The sequence below is a fragment of the Cyprinodon variegatus genome, unplaced genomic scaffold (genome assembly GCF_000732505.1).
Source record: "Cyprinodon variegatus isolate N-32 unplaced genomic scaffold, C_variegatus-1.0 Scaffold399, whole genome shotgun sequence".
Lineage (NCBI taxonomy): Eukaryota > Metazoa > Chordata > Actinopteri > Cyprinodontiformes > Cyprinodontidae > Cyprinodon > Cyprinodon variegatus.
Genome location: NW_015150852.1, coordinates 689,037 through 712,807, shown reverse-complemented (window position 1 = coordinate 712,807; position 23,771 = coordinate 689,037). Strand labels below are relative to the sequence as shown.

At 37.3% G+C, this 23,771-nt stretch overlaps 1 protein-coding gene across 2 annotated transcripts in view; it reads left to right on the top strand.

Moving 5' to 3' along the window:
• LOC107092907 (rho guanine nucleotide exchange factor 19-like) overlaps positions 1–23,315 on the top strand; it is a 33,979-nt gene extending 10,664 nt beyond the window's left edge. The window contains exons 2-16 of one of the 2 annotated variants that reach the window (XM_015387615.1): positions 8,989–9,685; positions 9,768–10,265; positions 13,489–13,603; positions 13,702–13,787; positions 13,896–14,152; positions 14,239–14,399; positions 14,513–14,665; positions 15,814–15,943; positions 16,100–16,174; positions 16,265–16,354; positions 16,443–16,606; positions 20,543–20,701; positions 20,790–20,869; positions 20,943–21,047; positions 21,505–23,315. In XM_015387615.1, the coding sequence (XP_015243101.1) occupies positions 9,010–9,685; positions 9,768–10,265; positions 13,489–13,603; positions 13,702–13,787; positions 13,896–14,152; positions 14,239–14,399; positions 14,513–14,665; positions 15,814–15,943; positions 16,100–16,174; positions 16,265–16,354; positions 16,443–16,606; positions 20,543–20,701; positions 20,790–20,869; positions 20,943–21,047; positions 21,505–21,659 (2,904 nt within the window). In that variant the 5' untranslated portion in view covers positions 8,989–9,009 and the 3' untranslated portion in view covers positions 21,660–23,315. Of the gene's footprint in view, positions 1–8,988; positions 9,686–9,767; positions 10,266–13,488; positions 13,622–13,701; positions 13,788–13,895; positions 14,153–14,238; positions 14,400–14,512; positions 14,666–15,813; positions 15,944–16,099; positions 16,175–16,264; positions 16,355–16,442; positions 16,607–20,542; positions 20,702–20,789; positions 20,870–20,942; positions 21,048–21,504 lie in introns of both variants that reach the window. The other variant, XM_015387614.1, reaches the window with a different exon arrangement.
• The last annotated feature ends 456 nt before the right edge of the window (positions 23,316–23,771 follow it).

Genomic DNA, 23,771 nt, shown 5'->3' with positions numbered 1-23,771 from the left:
TCCCACAGCACTATGCTGCATGTTTTACAGAGGTACCTTCTTTAACTAGCTAGTTGGACTAGATTTTATACATTTTGCTTTTTTGTTTTTTACTTCCATGCACCTGATCTTGAAAAAAGCAAATCAGTATGAGGATCTTGTAAACTTGTTTTTTTTTCTGTTTAATTAAAAGCCTTTATCCCCTACACATTATTTATTTGATACAAAACCAGTTTATGATTCTGATAACCTGTTACTTTTTTGGCATGTTTTTTTTGATGCCTCATCCTCCAGCAACCAAGGTCTCTTATTGGTTGTCTCTTTAAAACTCTGGGTATAAAAATCTGTCACTACAATATCATGCAACAAAATTCAGTCGTTTTCTGGTCAGAAGAGTCCAGGATTAGTAATGTACTTGCATAAAGGAAATAATTTTTGATAAAATCCTCTTACCGGTAATAATTTTCAGGACACTATTTCAGGAACAGTTATCTGAGCAGAATACCTTTTTTTGCGATTTTTTTGCGATTTTACCTTTTTCCTGACTGGAACTTGCTTCTGTTTGATTGTCTGTCAGTTTCATTGATTCATGTTAAGCCTTGCTAGCTAAACTCTTGCAGATCTGTGCAGCTGGTCCCAAACTCCTGCAGTTAATGGACATGAGGCCGGGCCCACCCTGCACAGATCAATGGATTTCAGATTAAGGAGAAATGGATACTTTAGCTTCAGATTATCTGTTAATCTAAAAAGCAACACCAGGTTGCAGCAGAATTAATTATTTTTTTTTTTTTTTTTGTACCTTATTAATTTAAGAGAGAATGCACACACCGTTTTCTTTCTAAATTTTTTGTTTATCATATTAATTTCACCTAGTCAGGTATAAACTGTCCAAATTCTAGGTTTAAAAAAATAGAGAAACTACAATAAACATACTAAAGGTCAAAAGTTTGATGATATATCAAACTTAGATTTTAGAAAGTATCAATACTGGTCTATATGTGCTTTGTAAAATGTTTTAATTTCATCCATGTGGGTTGGAAAACTTCAGAGTGTGATTCTGGACAGGAATAAGACTATCTAGTAAAACATTTTTGCTTTAAGCATTTATTTCTGAAGTCAGTTGTTCTTGAAATGTATATATTTTCCCTCAATTTGGGCCAGTAGGACACTTAACCAATGAAATAAGGTTATTTTTGTTTAAAATAAGACAAAAACTAAATGCCACTGGAAGACCCTCTAATTTTTCCGCTCGAGTCAAAAACAAGTACACTTGTTTAAAGTCATTTTTACTGATTTTGAGATCAGTTTTTGCAGTGAACTAAAATAAAACCCAGAATGAGGCTGTTTCTTGTGGACAATTAACAGTTTTAAAGTCACTGGAGACTGGTTACGCTATAAGAACTGCTGAATTAAAAACAACCCAGATTAACAATTTATATCCTGGGTCAGCTCTGGTCCAGCTAGGAACCCAGATAATCTAAGGTTTATGCAGGTCAAACATGCTGGGTTTTGTTTCAAATGAAATAATTCAGGTGTTTTATTTTTAGTACTAAGGACTCTAAATAATGGGTGAAGATGAATAAAATATGGCATAGACTTCTAAAAAAGCAATATTTAGACTAATTTAATGACTTTTTAAATTCTATCCTGTATAAAAAATAGCGTTGGGAAAAATGCATTAAGTACAATCTTGAAATATTTAAAAAGAAGTTTTCTGTAAAAACATTTGAATTTTAACTTTATACTCTTAATGAAAACAGGGAGGCTATATGGATTTATGATAAATCATTCAGTGAATAATTGAATGGTGAACAGCGCTAATAACTATTTTTATCTAATTTGCAGGCATCATTTCACCCATTTCTCTCATGGAAGAGCTTCTTTGAAGTGTGATCAAATTATGTCATTCAAGATGGCAGCTTTTGAAGAGAAAAACTTCCCCATCATACTTCCTCTAGCTAAACAAACTGAATCGTGTTGGATCATCGGGCATTTTTAAACACGTAATGAGCTGCTCAAATGACCAAAATAAGATTTTATTGTAATGCACATTCAGACTTTTTCCTTCATCATTTTAAGCTACCGTATTTAGAGCCTATATAATCTTGTTTTTAAAATGAAAACGGCATCTAAAAAATGAATGTTGATCTCAGTCTAAATATTTCTGCTAGGCCCATTTACATGAAACTCACCCCAGATGTTAACAGCAACCAGAGTAATCCAAACATGCAAGGAAATTTAAGTTATGTGTAAAATATGGAATGACTTAGGAAATAAGTGTTGGAAACCATTACCAACAAGTATTAAATGCATGGTGAGGACAGACTTTTCTGATAATGAGAACTTCAATATGTCTCATGGAGAAGTTTCATACTATCCTTGGGAATCTTGATCAATACTCCTTAAAATCGTATAAACTGTGAGCATCTTTTTTTCTATGTTAGTGCCTCTCTAGTTATTTCTATATAGTATATTTTCCATTAAATAAAATAGGTAAAAGACTGACTGAGCCTTGGAGTTTTAAATTTCTATCTCTGAGAGCAGTTGAGAGGCTTTAGGCTTAGGACTTTAATGTATCTGCATTATGTTGCATCCATCTGGTGGAAAGATCTATCTCTTATGTTGTTTCTGATGTCAAACATGCTGCATCAATGACATCAAAAGCATTCAGTTTTACTCTTATCTAGAAAAAAACTATAATCTCAGTTTTTCACTGGCTTGTCTTCCGATGCAAATGTATTGCAAATGCATCAGGGCACAGCAAATACAAAAAGTACTGCATAAAACAACAAAAATAATCTAACAAACATTAAATCTAGTTAAACACATTGTGATACTAATTTTTTTTAGATGAAGTCATTTTGTCTTTATCAACTGTGCCCCTTAGTGATATTTTAGTAATAGGGAAGCCTTTTTTAGGGCCACCATTTATATTGAACTGGCTGATAGTATTTTTGCACATACAGTAACAACAGAAATATCATCTGGAAATATTCATGATATGATGTCTATGACATTTTAACCCAAATCTATATTGAGATGCACTGAAAAAAACAAAAACAAAGAGTAGTTTTCTTAGGAATTTATTATTTTTTTTACTTAAAAATAAAGCCCTTTCTGCTCCACAGATACTCATGAATGAGTGATATACCCAAATTATGGGGCCATTAATTATAGTTTAGTAGTGTTTTTTTTTTGTAGTTGTGTATTTTGTTTTGTTTTTTGACCCATAGACCCTAAATTCATATGTTGGTTGTAATCAAGAAGTATTTTTTGAGCATAGAAGACATTTACATCAGACTTTTGAGCTGAAAATCTATAGATGAAGCTTAGATAGGATGCCTTCAGTAGGAAAGTCACTGATAGATTTCCTCAGCTGGAAGTTGATGCTTGGAATAATACTAAAGCATCTCATTATTAGACAGACACAAGCATGACATAATCCATTAAACTATAAAGCAACTTTTTAGCTTTGCACAGGATCAACATGATTACTTACCACTTAAATGTTTCTCCTGTCGCATAATTTTCTTGAACATTTGGAAAGTAAACAGAGGGGACCTTTACAGGTATGTCCTCATACAGCAATAAGGCACATTATCTCATGTGCTGAATCCATTTGTCTGAATATCCTTCTAACTCCCCTGGAAAAACCATGAAACTTCCTTAAATTATGTGATTCGGTAACATTTCGCTGTCTTGCCGAGCTTAATCAGCAGCGCTCCCTCATGTGATCCACCCTATTAAAGGGAGGCCATTGAGATGAAAAATTTAAAGCATTAAAAATGTTTTTCTTATGGATAATGGCATTAAAGACTTGTCTGAAGGCTGTTCGTTAAGACCTCCCTATGCAGACTTGGCGTCTTAGAGCAGCCTAGTAAAATTACAGGGAGGAAAACTGGCTGCAAAGTCCATAACAATTACAAATAACAGCTTGGTGTGACAAGCCAAATTACACGTCTTTGGAGTAAATTTTAATGGTGTGATATAATTGTATCAGTGCTAGGAATGTGCCATAGAGGTTGGTACTTTTATGTTTAGCTGGCGAAGCTTACCGTCAGATTTTTGTGATCTTTTTTAGCTTTTGATTAAATAGGAATATTACCAATTCTACATCTTAAGTCTGGCTTGATTTATGACGACTTAGCTGTTATTGCAGGATTAAGGGAACATTCATTCATTCACACTGTGACTTTGTCATTATAGGTTTGTTATATGTAAACATTTTGGTCTGGATAATGTTGAAAACTCAGATTTGACCTCATATGACAGGCAGTACAGCTGCTGTTAAGTAAAGTTTAGGTAATTCTCCAAATAGAGTAGGATTACATTATAAGCAGTGGGCTATCAGTTGTAGACACCATTAAGATTGTGTCACTATGCGGGCATGGACTGGATGTATTTATATGGCTCAGTGGCTGCACTATATGAGTGGATGAGAATGAGCAGTTCCCACACCCTCTCAGGTGTCCTGTGTTCAGGGCAGCCTGGCACAGGTACACACATAAAGACTTTCTTTGTCTGCATTCGGGAACAGGTAACCATTTGTGCCAGCCCTGCAGTGTGTCTGTGTGTGAGTGTGTGTGCAGTCGTCTGCGTGTGCATGTTTCTGAAACAAAGGCGGATAGGATTCTCTGGCCGGCTTACCCCGGCCACAAGAGCAGGTGTGGCTTTTCAGTGGCCTCGTATTCACCGTTGACGGCGCATGTGCGTTTGATAAACAGAAAAGATAACCCGTGATTTCCTGCAATTCTCAAGAAATCTTCCGGCATTCTGTGTAAAGATATGAGTTGAGAAACAAACATCTATCAATGCTTTTTTATGTTTTTGCGAAACACGATATGGGCATAAATTACTGAAGTAAAAGAGATTCAGTGTGGTACTAACTGCCTGTAAAGTAACAAAGAATAAACTCTATGGTTTAATAGCTCTGGAGGACGTCTACAGTCTGAGCATGCTAGCAGGAACAAATAGTGTGAAAGATAAAAAGTTAACCATTAACATTCAGCCTCCTTTGTGTCTCAGAATGTATGCTTACCTATATTCATTCCATTTTAAACATCCTCGAAGAGAAACAAGAAAGACTTTTAGCCTTTATTACTTCCATACAGCTGTTCTAGTTATTAATACACTGGTAAATCAGACAGACCATTAAAGTCGTAGGGAAATCATATTTAAATTTCAAATCATTCTGGCTTAAACATGTATATAAATGTACTCTTTTAGATGATACTGTCTTAAAATCTGCGGGGTTTTTTTTGTTATTTTATGCAGGCCAATTAGTTATACATCAGCGTCATAGCATCTTTATTCATATGTCGCAGCTAATATACGCAACGGTTGAAATAACAATCATTTCCTTTCCCATTGACTTCCATCCCAGTGTTCACAGGGATGGACGTCTGTGTGTTCAGCAGGCGTAGAGCTAACAGAACTGGCAGCGTTGTGAGGCAAGGGCTCAAACATGTACGGCTGTAAGCCTTCTACACCAAACCAAGCTTCTGCTGGAAATGCAACGGTTTGAACAGCCGTTTCCCTAAGACTTTAAATGTGACATTAACTACGATGTGTCTGTTGTGTGTTAGTGGCATCTAGTTTTTTGTGCTGACTGAATTACATTTACAAGGAGCTAAGCTAATTGCTCCAACATTCACTTGGATTTAGAGTCAACATTTGTTGCCTGATGCACGTTTTAACTCTTTTCTGGGCACCCGGCCTTTTTATAAATAACTATAAATTACCTGAATTCTGAATAAACCAGTTGTCATTTACATGTTTTATTGATTTAGTTGTACAGTTGGTGTCCCTTTAATTTGTTTTGATTATGTTTAAACACATTAGTTCACAAAATTGTAACCAACATAAATTATTGACATTTGTGATGTTATTTTGGCTATTGTTACTTGTTTGACGGATGGGAGGGGAGATTTAGAGGTAAAGGGACAACAGAACTTTAGCACACCCACACAAAACCCAAAAAAATTCATAACCTTTTTATAGAGGTAAATTCTTTTTAATGCAATTCACCCATACATTTAGCACCACCGGGTTGTTTGGCCACCAGCAGAAGGCAAGCGGAGTGTCTGATGCTACCTGAGGTGTCTTGCCCGGGGACAACGACTGAGACAGAGAGAGTGGGCATTCAAACTGGTAACCCAGCAGTTAGGAATAACTCCTACATCTGGAACCACTGTCTTCCTATAATGGTTAAAACCACAGTGTGAAAATCACTGGTTAAAAAACAACTTCAGTAAAAGTCAGAAATCTGTTCACAATATTTGGCAAAGTGAAAGTACAAAGTATTTTTGTACATTAAAAAAGCAAGACAACCTGCTTTTTTGTTGGTCCTTTATTTCACTTAGCCCTAAGAAGCATGGTATTCAAACAACACTGTCCATAAGAACCCAGAATAACACAAAAGCCATCATACATAATGACATGCATCCACAAATGTGTCACTGCCTAAAAAGCTTAAGAGAGTAAAAAACACAACAAGTGTGTCCATTCTGTCTTATAGGGAAAAAATACTTCATTTCATTGTGTCAAAATAATTTACAGGCAGTAACTTGGGTTTACAGAATCTATGAAAACATTTAGTATAAAATGTAGTAGAATAAAGACATTTCTCACCCCTGAAAGCAAATAAAATAAAATCAATATTTTTGTTTTTACAGAGGCATCCTGTAAAATGCTTGTTGATTCCACAAAAACAAGTCCTTTCAAAATAAATTTCAGTCATATTTAAATTTTTAGTTATCAAATTTTAGATATCTCAATTTTTTTATTTAAAGAAATAAATTAAACATTCTCAATCAAATTTTTATTGTCTTATGTATAGAAATAGAAGTAAAAGTCTGAATTAAAAAAAACTTGTTAATAAAAACAATCAATACTATAAAAAAATAAAATGTAGTTGAGTTACTATACACCTTTGTTAAGGCACATATATCTTTATGCTATGCCTGAGCTGAGCTTGCAGCTAACACAGAGAAGTCACCAGGTTTTTGCCTTTGAGGGGGAAATATTGAGACTCCTCCCATCAAAGGTATGCAACGTTTGTCTTCAAACTTATTCTGCAGAACTCTTACAATCAAAGCTAAACTTATGTTCCCCATAACTTAAGTTCCTCATAGGAAAAATGGAATTTGTTCAAATTGCTCTTGCAGCATTAATTACTCAAGTAAATATGCTCTATTGAACGTATGTGTTTGTAGATTTCATTTATCATAATTAATTTTGTTTGTCTTTGTGTGGATTTAAATACTTTTGTTGTAAAGTTCTGTCTTTGACCTGGATCCAAGTGCAGGCTCTCTAAGAGGAATGATAAATATAAGGCTTTAATGAAAAGGCAAAAACTTACCGTAGGGCACTATAAAAACAGGACATGCAAAGCGGTCAGAATAACAGAGAAATCTCAAGCATGCACCGAAAGAAAAGAATCCAGGGGAGAACAAAGAGGAATTAGGAGGTTAAATAGCAGGTTAAACAGGTGAGCGTCATTAGCCTGATAGGCAAGGACAGGTGGACTAAATGAGACAGATTGGATTGAATGTTATGAAATGGAGACAAATAAATATACAGAAGGCTGAACAGAAATACAGAAGAAGTAAACAAATGCATGCACAGATATCAAACATAAAAAAACACAAGAAAACACAAGCCAAGAAAAAAATAATAAACTAACTAACAATCCATGATGTATTCATGTGTGTTTTAAGGATTTTATGTTTTTGTTTCCTTATCTTTCTCTCTTTTTTCCCTTTTTTCTGGACTTATTATCTTCTCTTACATAGGTGTAGGGTGTTGGTGATTAAAGTAACCCAAACTATGCACCCTGAGTTAAAATAATACTTTTCCCAGACTTTCTTTTAGCCCTGCTTTCCTCACAACTCCATGCCCAAGAGCCTGAGAGATGGCAAAAGAAAAAGTACTCCCTGCTTAAAAATGAAAGAATTAGGTATTGTTACCTTAATCTTATAACAATAGCTGCACATCAATGACCAAATGCAAGAATCTTTGCTTTCCCTTGTGCACAGATGCTGCACGTCAGAGTTCCTGTAACAGGTGTTTAAAGCAGAACTCAAGGATTAGCAGCTCAGGAAGCAGAGGCATAAAAAGCAAGAGAGCTCCTCTGGTGTGTGTTTCAACACACTTGTCACGTGACCTACCTTTTTGACCCATATCTTGCTCTGAACAGATGTTAACTGTAAATATCAAATTTGGCAAAGATACCTGCTATTAATTAGATTGACAGCCTGAGTGAGTGCTTGGTGTAAGTGAAAGGTGAGAGTGTGGAGGATGTGCTGTATTTTTTCTGTTGGTCCTACCACTGTGGCGTTCTGTTTGAGGCTGGCGTGTCACTGTGTTTAAAGATCTTAAGTACAGGGGTTGGATGCCATGTGGAAAGAAGTCTTTAATTAGAGCAGGAAGGCCCGGCTCAGGAGACACACCAGACCAGACGTCAGTATGTGTGTCTATCAGTGAAGAACAGCCTTGACTATTAGATGTCCAGCACTACTCCACAGTTATACTCCTGGAATGTGTGCATCATGAGTTGGTTTTAGTATTATGCTTTTTGGAATGCACCAAGCTAAACCTTACTCACTTCAGTTTATTTATACATAGCAGCAATTCACAAAAAATGTCATCTCAAGGCACTTTCAGAGCCAATTCACTCAAATCATGAACTCAGATTGGTTTAAGATTTTCTATCAAAGGAACCCTAGATGACTGTGGTTATAGGTTCCTCATCACTCCTGATCAAGAATCTAAAAACTGGGAAAAATTTGGAGTTATTTAAATTTTATGCCTGCAAGCTAAGGTTTAATATGCAAAGAGAAGAGATGGTTTCAGAAGATAAAATAGAAACAACTATTTAATGAAAACAACATTTAAAACTCAAAGAGGCTGCATTAAACCTTTGTGATCGTCCCACACTGATTAACCTTTGCATCCCTAATACATGCCTTTAAATTAACAGTGTTTTGTTTATAATCTCTGTTACTACAGCTTCCATGTGGCCATCTAGCCATGCTCCCTGGGTATGGATTCTCACATTTTCCTAACTTCCATCCCCACCTTCACGCTTTTCGCTGCCGAGGAGAGAGCCCCAGCATGTGGATCCCAAGCTCAGCAGAGTCTCAAGGTTCCAGCGAGTCCAGGGAGGGTCGGCCTCTCCTCCATCCCATCCATCACAAGCATGTGGCTGTGTGCCAGGAGGAAACGCTGGCATTCATTGAGCTACAACAACCAGCACCTTCTAAATTAAACAATCTTGGCTGTCAAAGGCAGAGCAGCGTTTCAGACTTACACTCTCAATCATTTAATAGGTTGAGACAAACTCTAAATGAACTGAATGACGTGCAAAAAGGCAGCCACAACACAGACAATGAACAAAGATTGAATGTAAACTCTCCATCACATGGTGAGAATGAGGTTGAGGTTGTTCGGCAGAATGGCACGAGTACATCTCTACAGGACCAAAGTGAGAAGCCGCGGGCCATAACAACAGTTTGCCGACCTCTCCATGCAGCTCTTAGCCTCCCTCTGTCTCTGCCCCTGTCCTCCCTGTACTCAAACAGAGACTCACTGGATTCTCAGGTACCTTACTCCTCTTCCTCTCCAGAATGTACAGATTTTCAAGGTTTGGACACCTGCCAGCCACAGAGGAGGACGTCACAGGGATCTTTAAAACAGAAGTCTATCCGTGAGTTAACAGAACAATCAGACTTTAGAAACTCTTTAACATGTTTTTGTTTAGGCTGAAAGGGCTGTTTTCTTGTCCTCAGGGCGAAAGGTGCAGGTTTATTCTTCAGACACCCTGAGCGATGAATCACTTGGCAGCCCCATTCTGGAGCCGGATTACATCTTCCCTGGACCTTTTGCATCTTTTCTAGAGGAAGACCTCAGTGGATTATCTTCCCTGGAGGCTGGTTCAAACCCTCCATCCATGGACAGTGTACCAGATCTCCCAAACATCAGTCAAGAAGATATTTTCAGCATCCATTCAGAACCCTTGCAGATAATAGAGGACTCAGAACCAGGAGCAGAGGAGGAGGAGGAAGGTGGTATTGTGGAGACATCGCTTCACCCGGGAGTGAGCTTTTTGCCACGCGGTCGACAAACTGACCAAGAACGCCGTCGTTTCTCGGCTTCAGAGCTGATATCAAGGCTACAACTCTCCCAAAGGAAGAACTCTTTCACCTTAAAGCTGGGGAAGTCTCTGTCTGCTCGGGTGTCTTCCAGAGACAGGCAGAGCTCCAACATCCTCAGCCCAAATTCTGACTGTGAGTGGAAAACACTACCCTAATCTTTGTAGCACTTCTTTAACCAAGATGTACTGCTATGATACACTCTTAGACTTTTATACTCTCCTTTAATACTCCAAGCTTTCTTATAGTATTTTAAGTAGATCTGGAGCTGAAATAGGATGTTAAACTTTTTCTCTGGTCCTTCGCACTCTTCAGATGTTCTACCTGCTCACTGTATATCAACATGTCTGTACGTTGTGGCCAAGTTTTTAACAACCAGAAAGAAAAAGTTTAAGTGATAGGGGGAAAAAAAGCTTGGAGCAATCTTATCACGCCAAGTTTAGTAAAATAGGGGTAAGTCAAATTTACAGAGAATGCACATCAGTTACAGTAGGAGTTTGAAAACTTTGTTAATGTTGAAAACTTTACAACAGTGGTATTCTAATGGTCCAGTCTAGGTTGCAGCATGACAGGGGTCACAAGGAAAACTTTTGTAAAGGTTTTCTTTAAAAACTCATGAATCAAAGTAGCACCTAAACAGTTCTATGATCAATGCTTTTATTTCTGATCTTTCTAAGGTCTATCAACACATGTTTGTGGATATACATAAACAAGTATGATGGGTGTTTCAGTAATTTTCCTGTCATAATGCCTTCACTATCTCTAGTTTGTGAATCTGACAAGTTTAACACCAAAAAAGGATGAAATAAATGAAGCAAACATATGTCAGGCTCAGAACCAAAGACCCAGTATAGAAGGCAGAAAGACAGATTTAACAAAAAAGAGGTCCAGAGGCAGAACGGGTCAGGATCTGACAATCAGAACACTGTAATGCTATAAAACTTCTCACCAACGACTCTACTCGACTGACTCCTGATGGCTGCTCTGAATGTTGGTTAAATAGAGGGTGAAGCAAGTGGATCTGATGAGTGTCAATGAAAACTGGGCGGAAATAAGCAGGTGAATGAAATCAGTAATCAGACTGGACGTCATCCCTTATTTCGCCACAATTGCTGTAATGGCTCCTAAGTTTATCTTATGTGATAATCCTGCTTTGATTTTAAGAGTCCTCTGGTCCACTTGGATGGATGTTGGGACCACTTCATCATATAATTGGGTCTAACCAACACGTTAGATATCGTACCATGTGTGACTTTCTCTGAGGACCCAACCTGTTGAATATGATGACACGTATCCGATCAGAAAGCACTTTCCATGGAAAAACAAAAAAAATTAATAAAATAAACTCACCAGTTAGAGCCGTTAGAGCCGTTAGAGCGGCTCCACTCCCTTTTCAATCCTTCTGCCAGCATTGCTTCGTTTTGTTATATTTTTCTCTGGTAAAATAACTTCACACATATCTTGATTTCTTCTTCCTGTCATGATTTGTTTGTAGATAGAGGACCCAAAAGCAGAGGTGGGAAGGCAGAGGTGAATTTATAGTTGATTTAATGATGAGTTTCTGTAAACAGAGGCAGGTTATCCTAAAATCCAAATAAGAAACTAACAAAGTGCAAAAAGAAACAGGCAACCGGGAATCCAAAAACCAAAATGTAAATAAAGTCCAAAACAAACACGAAACCAGAAGTCCAAAAAATTCAAAATTCAAAACATGAAAATAAGTAAAAACGAACCAGAAACCATGGAGACATGAGGGGAATTACTGTAAACAGGAGGAAGGCTCAGAGAGACAAGTTGGAGTAGGATTGACGAGGACCCAGCAAACAAGAACTGAAGAGGGAGAGCATTTAAAGGAGACTGAGACAAAGAGAAGACTAGTGAGTAGATTGGAAACAGTTGAGCACAGGGCAGGAGAGGAAAATAGCTAGGGGAAAAAGGAGAACACAAGAGAAACTGAAAATAACCAGAAAACACAACAAAATAAGAGCTAGACCACTAAATAAAACATGGATCAAAGTAAAACTGAAAACTCAAAAGAAAAACAAAACAGTGGCAAGACTGAAACAGTAACTAAGAATAAACCAGAGAACACAGCAAAATAAGGATAAAACCACTAACACTAGAAGACAAGAAGTAAAGTAAAACTGAATATGAAAAGAAAATCATAACAGAAACAAAAACTAACACTTCCAGTGCTCCTCATTGGCCATGTATATATTCTCACAGTTTTGTTTAACTGAAATGTGTTTGCATTCAGTGTCATGTGCTTGCTTTGAGGCTTTTCACAGAGCCAGAAGGAACCTGTTATATCTACAACAGTTTAACATCATATAACATCATATCTAAGATCTCTTAGATTTAGAAAATGACAAAAATCGAAAGCTTTTAAAAGCTTGCTATGTTAACTAGGCATTACTGAGTATAAAAAACAAAAATTCACCAAAAATCCAATTAGCTAGAAGGTGTTGTGAGGTAAAAGATTTGCTGTGAGAGAAAAAAGCTTCAATTATTTTTTTTTACTAGTAGAAAAAAAAAGCAATAAAACTGATGAAATAACCAAAAACTACTTGGTAGTAGATACACATCAAACTTGTCCGAATCCTGTATAGTCTGAATTCAGTTTAAAAAGATGCTAAATATTTCAACCAATCCAGTTAGAACCACACTGAGTCATAAACAGTGTGGTAAAATCTTAATCTTAATCAAATATATAATCATTTTGATGCTTTTTGGTAAAAAGATGATAATCATCAATCCTTCGCCGTGAGCAAGAGTGTGGCAACCGTGGACAGGAATAACTTGTTTATTTGGAATAGAGGCTTTTATCTGAAAGTGATCAAACTGGAAAAGTGGAGAGAGGAAGAAGACATTCTGCAAAGGTGCATTACAGTACTATAATAACTCTCTTTTAACAGGAAGGCGGTTCCAGCAGATCTAGGGTCTGTTCAAGATGCCCTCCTCTCCAAATAACCAAAATCTCAGAGATTTTTATGCATGTTTAGCAACCATCCATCCATCTTTTTCCCATTATTCCATTAGGATCGCGGTGGGGCCAGCGTCTACCTCTGCAGTCTATGGGCGAAAGGTGGGGTAACACAGAGATGCTCAACCATGCAACCAATCACTCACACTTAAGCACAATTTAGAAAGCCAATTATCTTAACAGTCATCTTTTTGGACTGTGGGAGGAGGTCAGTGAACCCATGCATGCACAGGGATTACATGCAAACTCCATGCAGAAAGACTCTGGGCCAGATATCAATCCCGGAACCTTCTTGCCGCAACGCAACAGTGCTACACACTGCACCACTGTGCAGCCCCGCAAATTAATTGTTATTTTCTTTCCTTTTTATTATAGATAAGTCTAACTCCAGACTGCGCAGCTCAGGCGGCTCCAGTGATAGCGGTATCTGCAGTCCTGTTGGAACTGGACCTCCCCTGCCCAGTTGTGACAATGGGATGCCTTTACATCGGTGGAGCACTAAACTTGGGTTATAAGAAACCAATATGAGAATACATCTTTCAAAGACATCTTTGGATTTAAATAAAATCTGTTGTTGTGGTTTCACAGAATGCGAAAGAAATCCATCGAAGAAGATTTAAGCACATCATCACTCTTACCCACCTCAAATCGCCTTTCACGTTTTTTGCCAAGCTGTGAGTTTACCTAAATTTTAGGATCTTTTCTTACATATTGTTCCTTTCTCATTTTTTCTGCCTTTCCTTACTGTACCGACATATTCCATCAACGTCTTGTTTTTGCAGCAATCCTTTACCAGGAGTACAGCGATGTTGCCATCAACCGAGAGATCCAGAGGCAGCAAGGGAAGGATCCAGGAACAGATGAGGAGGGGCTTAGAGATGAAGGATCAGATGGAACTCCCTCTCCATCAAATCTCTCTCCATCCAGCTCTTTTCGCTCTTCTCGAGGCTCTGCATTTGCACTGTGGCAGGATATACCTGACGTGCGAACCAGCGGTCAGTTAGACACCTTCAGTAACGAAGAAAGAAAACTACAGGAGGTGACAGAAGTTCAAGCTTGCTTTCCTTTGGATTAAAGCTTATTCTTTGTTTGGTTTCTTTAAAACTGTCTGTTTTTCCCCTTTAGGCAAAGTTTGAGCTGGTAACATCTGAGGCGTCATACATTCGTAGCCTGACAATCGCTGTAGACCACTTCATGCTGTCTCAGGAGCTTGCTGAGTGCCTTGGCGCTAAGGAGAAGCAGTGGCTCTTCTCCAAGCTGCCTGAAGTCAAAGATGTCAGTGAGAGGTGAAGAGATCTACAGCTGATTGACTCCACTGCATTCAGACTCTGCGTTTTTACACCTTAAGCAGAGATATGTCGCTCTATGAGAGTGTTTTCTACCCCATCACTGTCTGTAGGTTCCTTCAGGACCTGGAGCACAGGCTGGAGAAAGACATTCTCCGTTTTGATGTGTGTGACATAGTCCTGGATCACTGCCCGGCCCTGCGAAGAGTCTATTTGCCTTACGTAACCAACCAGGCATATCAGGAGCAAACATACCAGCGTTTGCTGTAAGTAATTGTTTTTTGGTGCATGTTCAGTGAGTCTGTTCCGACATGAACCCACAACGTTGCTGCAATCTTTGCCAAGAGTTTTTTTCATATTCATATCTCTTAGTTGCTTTAGTGTGGAGGCACAAATCCAAAAGTTTGGCCACTTAAATACAGTAACACAATTGTTTAGAGTAAGAAAAAGGGTGGCTGATTCACATTTTCAAACTGAAAAAGTGTGGCATTTATTTGTTTTCAATTACGCCCATGAACTCTGACCGACTTGCATCTCTCTGCAGAGATGAGTATTTTCCCATGGAATAATGCTCTAATGCCATGCTTCATGGCTCAGATGGTGTTTCTGGGCTGACTTATGTTGATTTTCAACATTAGTCACTTTTTGTTCTTTAGAACAAAAAGTGAAGTTTTATCCTGAACCAGCCAGAGTAAATTGTTTTGCACATTTGCTTTGTCCCCAAAACCTAAACCCTTGTTTTATTCGTGCTGAGTTATGGGGACAGCAAAGTAGACCAAAATCAGAGGCAACTGACTTTTTCTCAGTCTTTCATCAACTGTAAGAGTATTTGTCTTCCTGGATAGGTGTCAAAACTCAGTAAAAAACTGAGGGGAATACCAATTGCCTCCGATTTAAGCCTGTTTTGTGGTTGCTCATTCTATTGTTGGTTTTTCACCTAAAATCCCAATAAAATATACTGATGTTGGTGGCTGGGAAGTGACATATGTAAAGGATCGAGGGGTGTGAATTTATTGTTAATCTAGATGCTGTTTTGTAGCAAACTAGTTACATTCTGTGTCTTATAGACTCTTCGGAGCATTCATTGGTGTTTCTTGTGATTTAAACTATAACTCCTTGAATAACGAAGTATACAGATTATCAAAAAACAGGTTATCCCTGATTGCTGGTTTAAAACCAATCAAGGCAAGCAAATGCTTTTAGAAATTTAAAGACTCCTCAAGAGCCCCTGTGTTCAGCATAAAGTGTTTTTGTCTAAATCTAAAATACATTGCAAAATATACCATTGTTTTGCTTAGTCCAACATAACTTAGATTCTGCTCGTGTTATTTCTCTTGTCTGGGCTAGTAAAAACACCTGGAATTTTGATTAACCAAATAGTCATACAGGTTTTTGATTTTAAATGTCCCCTCAGGCAGGAAAACCCTCGTTTCCCTGGCATCCTGGCTCGCCTGGAGGAGGACCCCATCTGTCAAAGGCTTCCTCTGACCTCTTTTCTTATCCTCCCATTTCAGAGGATCACACGCCTCAAAATGCTGGTGGAGGTATGATGTTGAGCATTCATAGTAAGGGTTCATGCCCATGTTTAAAATATGCCTGTAGATGGGGTAATAATTGCACCTGTTAAGTTTTTGATGAGAGCTGGGAAAATACAGTTTACCTTTTGGCCCACCTTAAAAAAAAACATATTTATTTTTCAGAACATCCTAAAGAGGACAACACCAGGCTCCCGAGATGAGGACACAGCCACAAAGGCTTTCAATGAGCTAAAAAAGGTGGTGATCATCACCTATAATGGCTGAAATACCAGTATTATTACCAGTGAGGCTTAACAGTAATAACAGTGTTGGTGTTTGCATTCTTAGATCATCAGAGATTGTAATTCCAGCGTTCAGTCGATGAAGAGGATGGAGGAACTTATTCACCTAAACAAGAAAATCCACTTTGAGGGCAAAGTTAGTTGCTTTAGGATTTTGCTTTTAGCAGGTTTGATTTTCTTCATCCAAGTCTAAATCTGTAATTTGTCCTATTTTTTCTCCACAGATATTTCCTCTCATATCCCAGTCCCGCTGGTTAGTTAAACATGGTGAACTCCTGGAAGTGGACACTCAGACGATGAGCATTTCAGGATCAAAACTCAAGCTGCCAACCAAGCCTGTGTACCTCCACTTGTTTAACGACTGTCTGCTGCTGTCCAGGAGGAAGGAGTGAGTTATAGCGCTCTGTGGTATTAGACCTCAAATTGTAAGGCCTCATAAGAAATATTTCTTCTAAACAGATTATTTTTTCTGTTGTTTCTTCAGATTGTAAAAGCTAAGAGAGGTGAACAGACGTTTGCCCATAGAATGGCTAAACTTGTAGATTTACTGCATGGATATTAATCAAAATACGGTGCAGTTTCTAACTCTTTATCAATGCTAAGACAAAGACTCAAAACATTCTATATTTTTCAATACTGAAGGACTTTTTTGAGGCTCAAAGTTCCCAATAATATCCGATTTATTTAGTCCATATCAATATGACCAATGGTATAACGACACAACAATAGGCCCCTAAGCAACATTATCTGGGTGGGTTCAATATGAAGTACATCTGCCAAATAAGAAGATGGTGCAGCTACCTCCACCTTTCACCTTTCTGTCTCTAAAAGTCAAGTGAAGAGGCAACTAAGTCACCAGGTCCTGATGGTTTCAACCCCAGAAGCCTGAAGTCCTGTGCAGAGCAGCTCTGTTGGCTTCTACAGCACCTCTTCAAGCTTAGTCCGACCCAGGAGACAGTTCCATTAATGTTGAAGACATCCTGCCTTGTTCCGGAGTCAAAGAAAACTCAGCCAACAATCCTCAGTGACTTTAGACCTGTTGTTCTCACATTCTACATCATGATGGTCCTAGAGAGACTTCTGTTGGTTCCCCTCAGAAAACAAACACACATCTATCAGGACCCCCTGCAGTTTGTTTATCACCATGGAATTGGAGTTAAAGATGCCATAATACAACTGCTTTAACAAATCCACAGTCATTTAGACAAGGTAAACAGCACCGTGAGGACCATGTTCTTCGATTTCTGCAGTGCATTTAATACAAATTAACTATACTTTCTTTGTGAGAAACTCCATAGGACTGTGCAGACTCATCAATACTCACCTGGATCAAAGACAACCAGAGACAAAGACAAACAGACCACAGTTTGCTAGACTGAAGGGTCAGGTGTCTAATCAGGTAGTCAGCAGCACAGGGGACCACAGGGGACGGTACTCTCTCCAGTTCTTCATAAGGGCTGGTTATACTCCTGCAGCAGTGTGTTGCAGTGATCTTTTTGCAGATATTTTTGATTTAAGCCCAGTATTGAAGCATGGTAGGCGCTATGTTATTCCACTCCACAGCGCTAGAGGGACAATGACGAACTGTGGGTCTAGATATGGCAGAAACGGTGAGGAACTGGGGGCAAGGTTGTGTGACAACGGAGGGACATGAGGGTGAAAAAGAGCAGGGAAACTAGTGGAAAAAGGGTCCCATCTTTCCTGCGCACCTCACTGTTCTAGCTGGTCCAACTTCACAAGTCGCTTTCCACAATGGCGGTCATACAAACAAAACAAGCCGGTAAGGTATTAACAGGAAATACGCATAGTGTAGAGCGGATGTAGATTTGACCAATCAGAGGCCTGCTGTCTGCAGCACTGTCTGCGGTCACCTACAGTTTTAGAGAGGTGCACCAGTGTGCAGAAGGCACATTTGCTTTCACTGCTACACACACACAGACAACCTGGTTTCTGAGTATAAATCAGTCTTTACTCTGTACACATCTGACTTCCAGTACCAGACAGAGTTCTGTCATCTACAGAAATACTCAGATGACTCTGCAGTCATTGGGCGGATCAAAGATGAACAAGAAGTTGAGAACAAGGAGCTGGTGAACCGCTTAGTGGAATGGTGTGAAAACAATCATCTGATCCTGAATGTAAACAAACCAAGGGAGATGATTGTAGATTTCAGCAGAAACAGGAACGAGTTGAATCCTGTTCACATCATGGGAGAAGAAGTGGAGATGTTTAAGCAGCATAAATACCTTGGTGTCCACTTGAACAACAAATTCAACTGGAGACGAATCTGTGAAGCATCACAAGGAAGGAACAGATTAGATTGCACTTCCTAAAGGAAGCTTAAGTCCTTCGGTGTTTGCAACAAGATGCTACATATCTTCTTTTAGTCCAATGTGGAGAGTGTGATCTCTTCTGCCATCGTCTGTTGGGGTAACAGTATTTAAGCAAATGACTTAAAAAAGCTCAACAAGCTAAAAAAGAAGGTTGGTGCTTTTGTAGGAACTCCCTTTGAACCTCCAGAGATTATTTCACAAGGAACACTGCTACATAAAGTGAAAAAAGAGAGCATCCTCTTCCAATTATTTTTAAAGAAGAGTGTCTGCAGTAAGTGGCTTCTACACATTGATCTGTGCAAGACAGATCAATACAGTAGATCCTTTCTGCCTGCAGCTATCAACACATACAATAAATGATTAAGAAAACCATATGAATGAATTAAATTTCCCTTTGGAATTAATGAAGTATTTATGAATTAACCTGAATTTAATGATATTAAAACATTTATTCCTAACTGTTATTATTTAGTTAAAAGAAAAATATTATCTTATGTTATCCAGAGCAGTCAAAAATACCAACTGGATAAAAACAGCTGGAAGCCATAATTAGGATTAAACAAAGAAAAACAACAAATAAAATTATAAAATTAAGGTAACGTAAAGATGTCAGGAACAAGATGGGAACTTAGTACAGAAAATAAAACATGAAGTTAAAAAAATTAAAATGGAACCAGATTCTCAACTTCAAAATGTTTAACCACCATAGCTGGACATAAAACCTGATACAAATTAGCCAATGAGCTGTGTACTGCTTTGAAGCAGGACTCTCCACCATGAACAGAATCAAAAATATATATTGATCCAGGCTCAAAATGAGCACCTTGATATGTTCTTGAGAATGGCTTTGTCTCCATTCAAACCCAGGTTTAAAGCCTTGCAGGGCAGCATAAAGCCCACTGCTCTCATTAAGCCAGAAAAAAAAAAAAAAAAAAAAAAAAAAATTCAGGTTTTCAGTTCAGGTGTTTTATAAAATATGTGAATCATGAAATTGTCTATATACCAGATTTTTGTTCTCAACTTCAAAAGACACCCCCCCCCCCCATTATAAAATGGAGTATAAAACGTGTTCTTTTTTATATATATGTATTTATTAAAAAAATCAATGTATAACATGGATGAATAAACACCTCATTTTATTTCAGTGTTAAATTCTTAATTAACTTGTTCCTTAGAGTAACAGATTGTAATAAAAAATGTCTCCGGACCTTTACTGGTTGTTGATTTTCTTTATTTGGACCCTGCTGATTTTTTATTGCTTACCCCTGGTTTAAATAAAAAGAACATTAGGATACAGGGAAATAGAAATAAAACCTATTCATATCAGGATTAAAAGATGTGGACTTAAAGCTCCGACTGGGAACAAAAATCTGATCAAATTTCATTTCTTTTTAATCTTTTTAGTCTTTTTAATTGTTGGCTTGGAGTAATCTCTAAAATCTTTATAAAACTGGTAAATTCTCCAACACTGAAAAACAATAATAATGTGAATTATGATAGAGGGAATTATACACTGTTGGTTTCACACAATAGTTTGGATTTTATGCTTAACCCTTTAAAGCCTGGACCATGAAATAATTGACAGAATTCCATTTTCTTTAAATTAGGGTTGTCCTTGAACTTTCTGATAAATGACATCAAAAAAGAATTGTTGTATAAGTTAAATTACCGTAGATCATTTATTTACATCAAATTTGATACATAAGGCATTTCTCTATAATCTTTTAAAGGTTTTCTGTTCACTACATGCATCTTATTGTGTACGTCAGGGTTGTCAAGAACAAAAATATAACACTAATGATGTATAGGTCTCAAAAACTCATGTATCAAATATGATACAATTGGCTTTAAAGGGTTATTGTGCAAAATAAGATCATGAACTTTTCAAACTATTTTGACAAAAAGTTGTTAACCAGTTTTAAGTCTTATTACATATCTGTATTATATTTTGTTTAATGATTGCTAAAACCTTTTTGTTGATGTTGTTACAGTACCTGGAAGTTCATGGTATTTGTGCATGCTAAGATTGGAGAGCTGAAAGTGAAGGATCTCAGCCAGAAGCTGCAAGGCATCTCCGGCTTTATCTTCCATCTGCAGCTCTGTGAAGGCCAGCAGCTCAAACATCAGATCCTACTTAAATCTCACACAGAGTAAGACAAAAAAAAAAAAAACTCTCTAGCATCATCTTCCTTCAGAGCTGCTAAAAGCTAACTGCTGTTGCTGCTTCTGTCTGGCAAGGAGTAGCAAGCAGAGATGGATCACAGCAATGTTTCCATCTGATCCGTTTGAAGACATTGAGCAGGCCAGTGAAAATGATGGTAAGCAGAGATCTGAGTGTGCGCATTATATGAAGATATACCTTTAAATCATTTTTTCTGTGTTATTTTGCAGATATATCCCAGGTTCAGTGCATTAAAAGCTACCAGGCCCAAGAGCACGATGAGTTAACTCTGGAAAAAGCTGACATTCTTCATGCTAAAACTATTACAAGTGATGGTAAGAGTCAGGAGGACCGATTTAAGACATTTAATACTCGACTTAATTTTTTTTGCATTGCAATAAACAACCATAAAAACTTGTTTATGATTTCTTCATTAACCAGAAAATAGTAGCAAATTGGAAATGAAGAAAAAAGATACATTTTTTTCAAATTTTTTTTTCACCTTTGAATCTAAAAAAGCATTTCTTTACATGTGTGAGCACCTTATTAGTACTTTAATTTATTGTTTCTCTGGTCAAAAAAGAAAAATCAGTTAAATTTAACGTTTTAGTCTACATGCAAAATATTGGGAAAATTTGATGGAAAGACGAAGAAAAACGTTTTTAAACTGGGGTTGATTTTAATTTACAAGCAAAGAAAGAAGACTCAAACATACAGCCAAGTAGAGACTGTGGTGGTTTAAATCAAAACATATCATGTGCTTTAATGGTGTTGTCAAAATTATTTCTGCAGGATGGGTGGAGGGCATCAGGCTGTCAGATGGGGAGCGGGGCTGGTTCCCCAAATCCTATGTGGAGGAAATCACGAGTCGCAGCGCGCGCCTCCGCAACCTCAGAGAAAATATCCGCATCAAATGTGTCACACAGAAGCTGAAGGGGGAGGACTGAAACCTTTCACTGCCATGCTTCAACTTTTTAAACTACTGATTGTTTTCCTTTTAGATGGATGTATGGCCTTTGCAGTTAGCAGGTGATGAAATAAGACCTTTTCTCTTCTTTTCTTTAACACAATAGAAAGAAAGCTAAACTTTGTATTCATTTGTACAATTTTTAGTTGGAGGCTTTCAACCTATATGAGCTTGTAGACATTATTTTTGCATTTTCGAGATCAAATAATTTATTCTTAATGTTTCTTTTCAGGGCTTTTTTTTTTTTCAAAAATTGGGAAACATGCTGAAAAAAACTGGAACAATACAATTTCTGATGGAGAATATCCCTTCAGATTGTTCCATGCAATCAAATGCCTGGCAGAGCACAGGAATCATGCTTGTTATCAAATATTTGCTGCTGACACACTTTGATACACAGGATATCTTTAATTTAGAACCCTTAAAGGAATGTGCAAAAATTATTAAATTAAAACTCTTTAGACTTTGACACCAAGGAACCATTTTATTGGAATCTAAAGGGTCAGTGATTCTGCACAATATGGAGATCAATCTTATCCTAATATGGGAATGATGTCTAAATCATTTTGGGGTTTTCTAATGCATTTATGTAACAAGAGTAAACAGGATAAGACATAGAAGAAATGGTAGGACCAGAGTTGCAGTATTAGAGTTCGACCATATGTCATTTAGCCAATTTCAATATTGGAGAGGTATCTAAAAATAAACTCAGAAGATTAATAGAGACATAAAAAGCTTCTAGGCTGCAGAGCAATTGTTCGATTTCAAAATTCACTGAATTGTATGAAAAATTATTTAGTAATTACTTATAGATTTTCAAGAGGACAAATCCAAATAGGAAAAAAGGAGAAAAATCCAGGACATACGTGAAACATTATTTCCAGATGCAACTGTATTTTATCATAGTTTAGTTTTCATTTAATTCTTCACTTAAACTACCTTGAAAAAAAGAAAGTATTTTTAACGAGCAACTGTTCCAGCTCCTTTAAAAGACTAAAAGAAAAACTGCCTCCTTTCTACCTGGATATAAAAACAGTGTTGGTGTTTTTGCAAACTACTGTTTTTCTGTTTACCAGATACAGAAACAAGAATCCTGAGACAATGCATCTCCCTGTGCCGAAAGCAACAATTTTCTGTTTAAACTATGTTCCCAAAATCTATAATTTGGTTAAGTCAGAGGGGCATACGTTTCTGCAAAACATGAACTTTTTTTTAAAAGTCATTTTTAAAACTCTCCATCCTGCTGCTGTAAATACTGGCAAAACTTTTGCTGCTGAAAATAGAAACCCAAATAATGATGCACTTTTTACTACTGAAAACAATGTATATATAAAAACACTTCAATATAAAGCTGTGTGGGATATATTTCTCTTATTATACGGTCTGTGAAGTGACCCCCAAATGATTGATAGGCTAGACTTTTTTTATACGAGTAAACAGTAAATAAGGAAAATAAATGGTTGTTTTAAAACATAAATAAACATGAACAGTTCTGGTCAAAAGTTCACTTATAACCATCTGCATTAATGTCATTGTTGTGGATTTTTTAATGATTTAGACAATATTGTTTTTTTTCTGAGTAGAATTGATCATAAAAGACGCAATTTTCTACAAAACAAGGGATTTGGATCTTTGCTTTATTCATTCAAATGGCTTCTGAGGTTCAGGATTGATTCAGAGGATTTTTCAAAAGTTGTGTTAAATGTGGGTAATTCCAGCAGCTTTTGTCCAATAGCTTCACATTAGCTTCTTTGCTAGCATGAAGGTGAACATATTGATATGTGTTTGGATCTTTATCCTGCTGTAACACAAGCTGTGTCCGAATTGTAAGTTCTAGCTCTTAATTTGTGATGAAGCTGAAGGTTTGGAGGATTGTCTTCCTCATTCTTTGTGTAAAGAATCAGTTCTGCTTACAGCTGAACGGGCCCCCAGCATGATACCACAACCACCATGCTTGTTTTTTGAGATTAGAAAATTCTTAGCTTCACTCACCTAAAAATTTTCCTTGTGAAACATAATACAACATTTTCCTGGTCAGCTTACACTGTCAGACATGTTTAATGGCGCTTTTTATTTTTATGTTTTTGTTAAG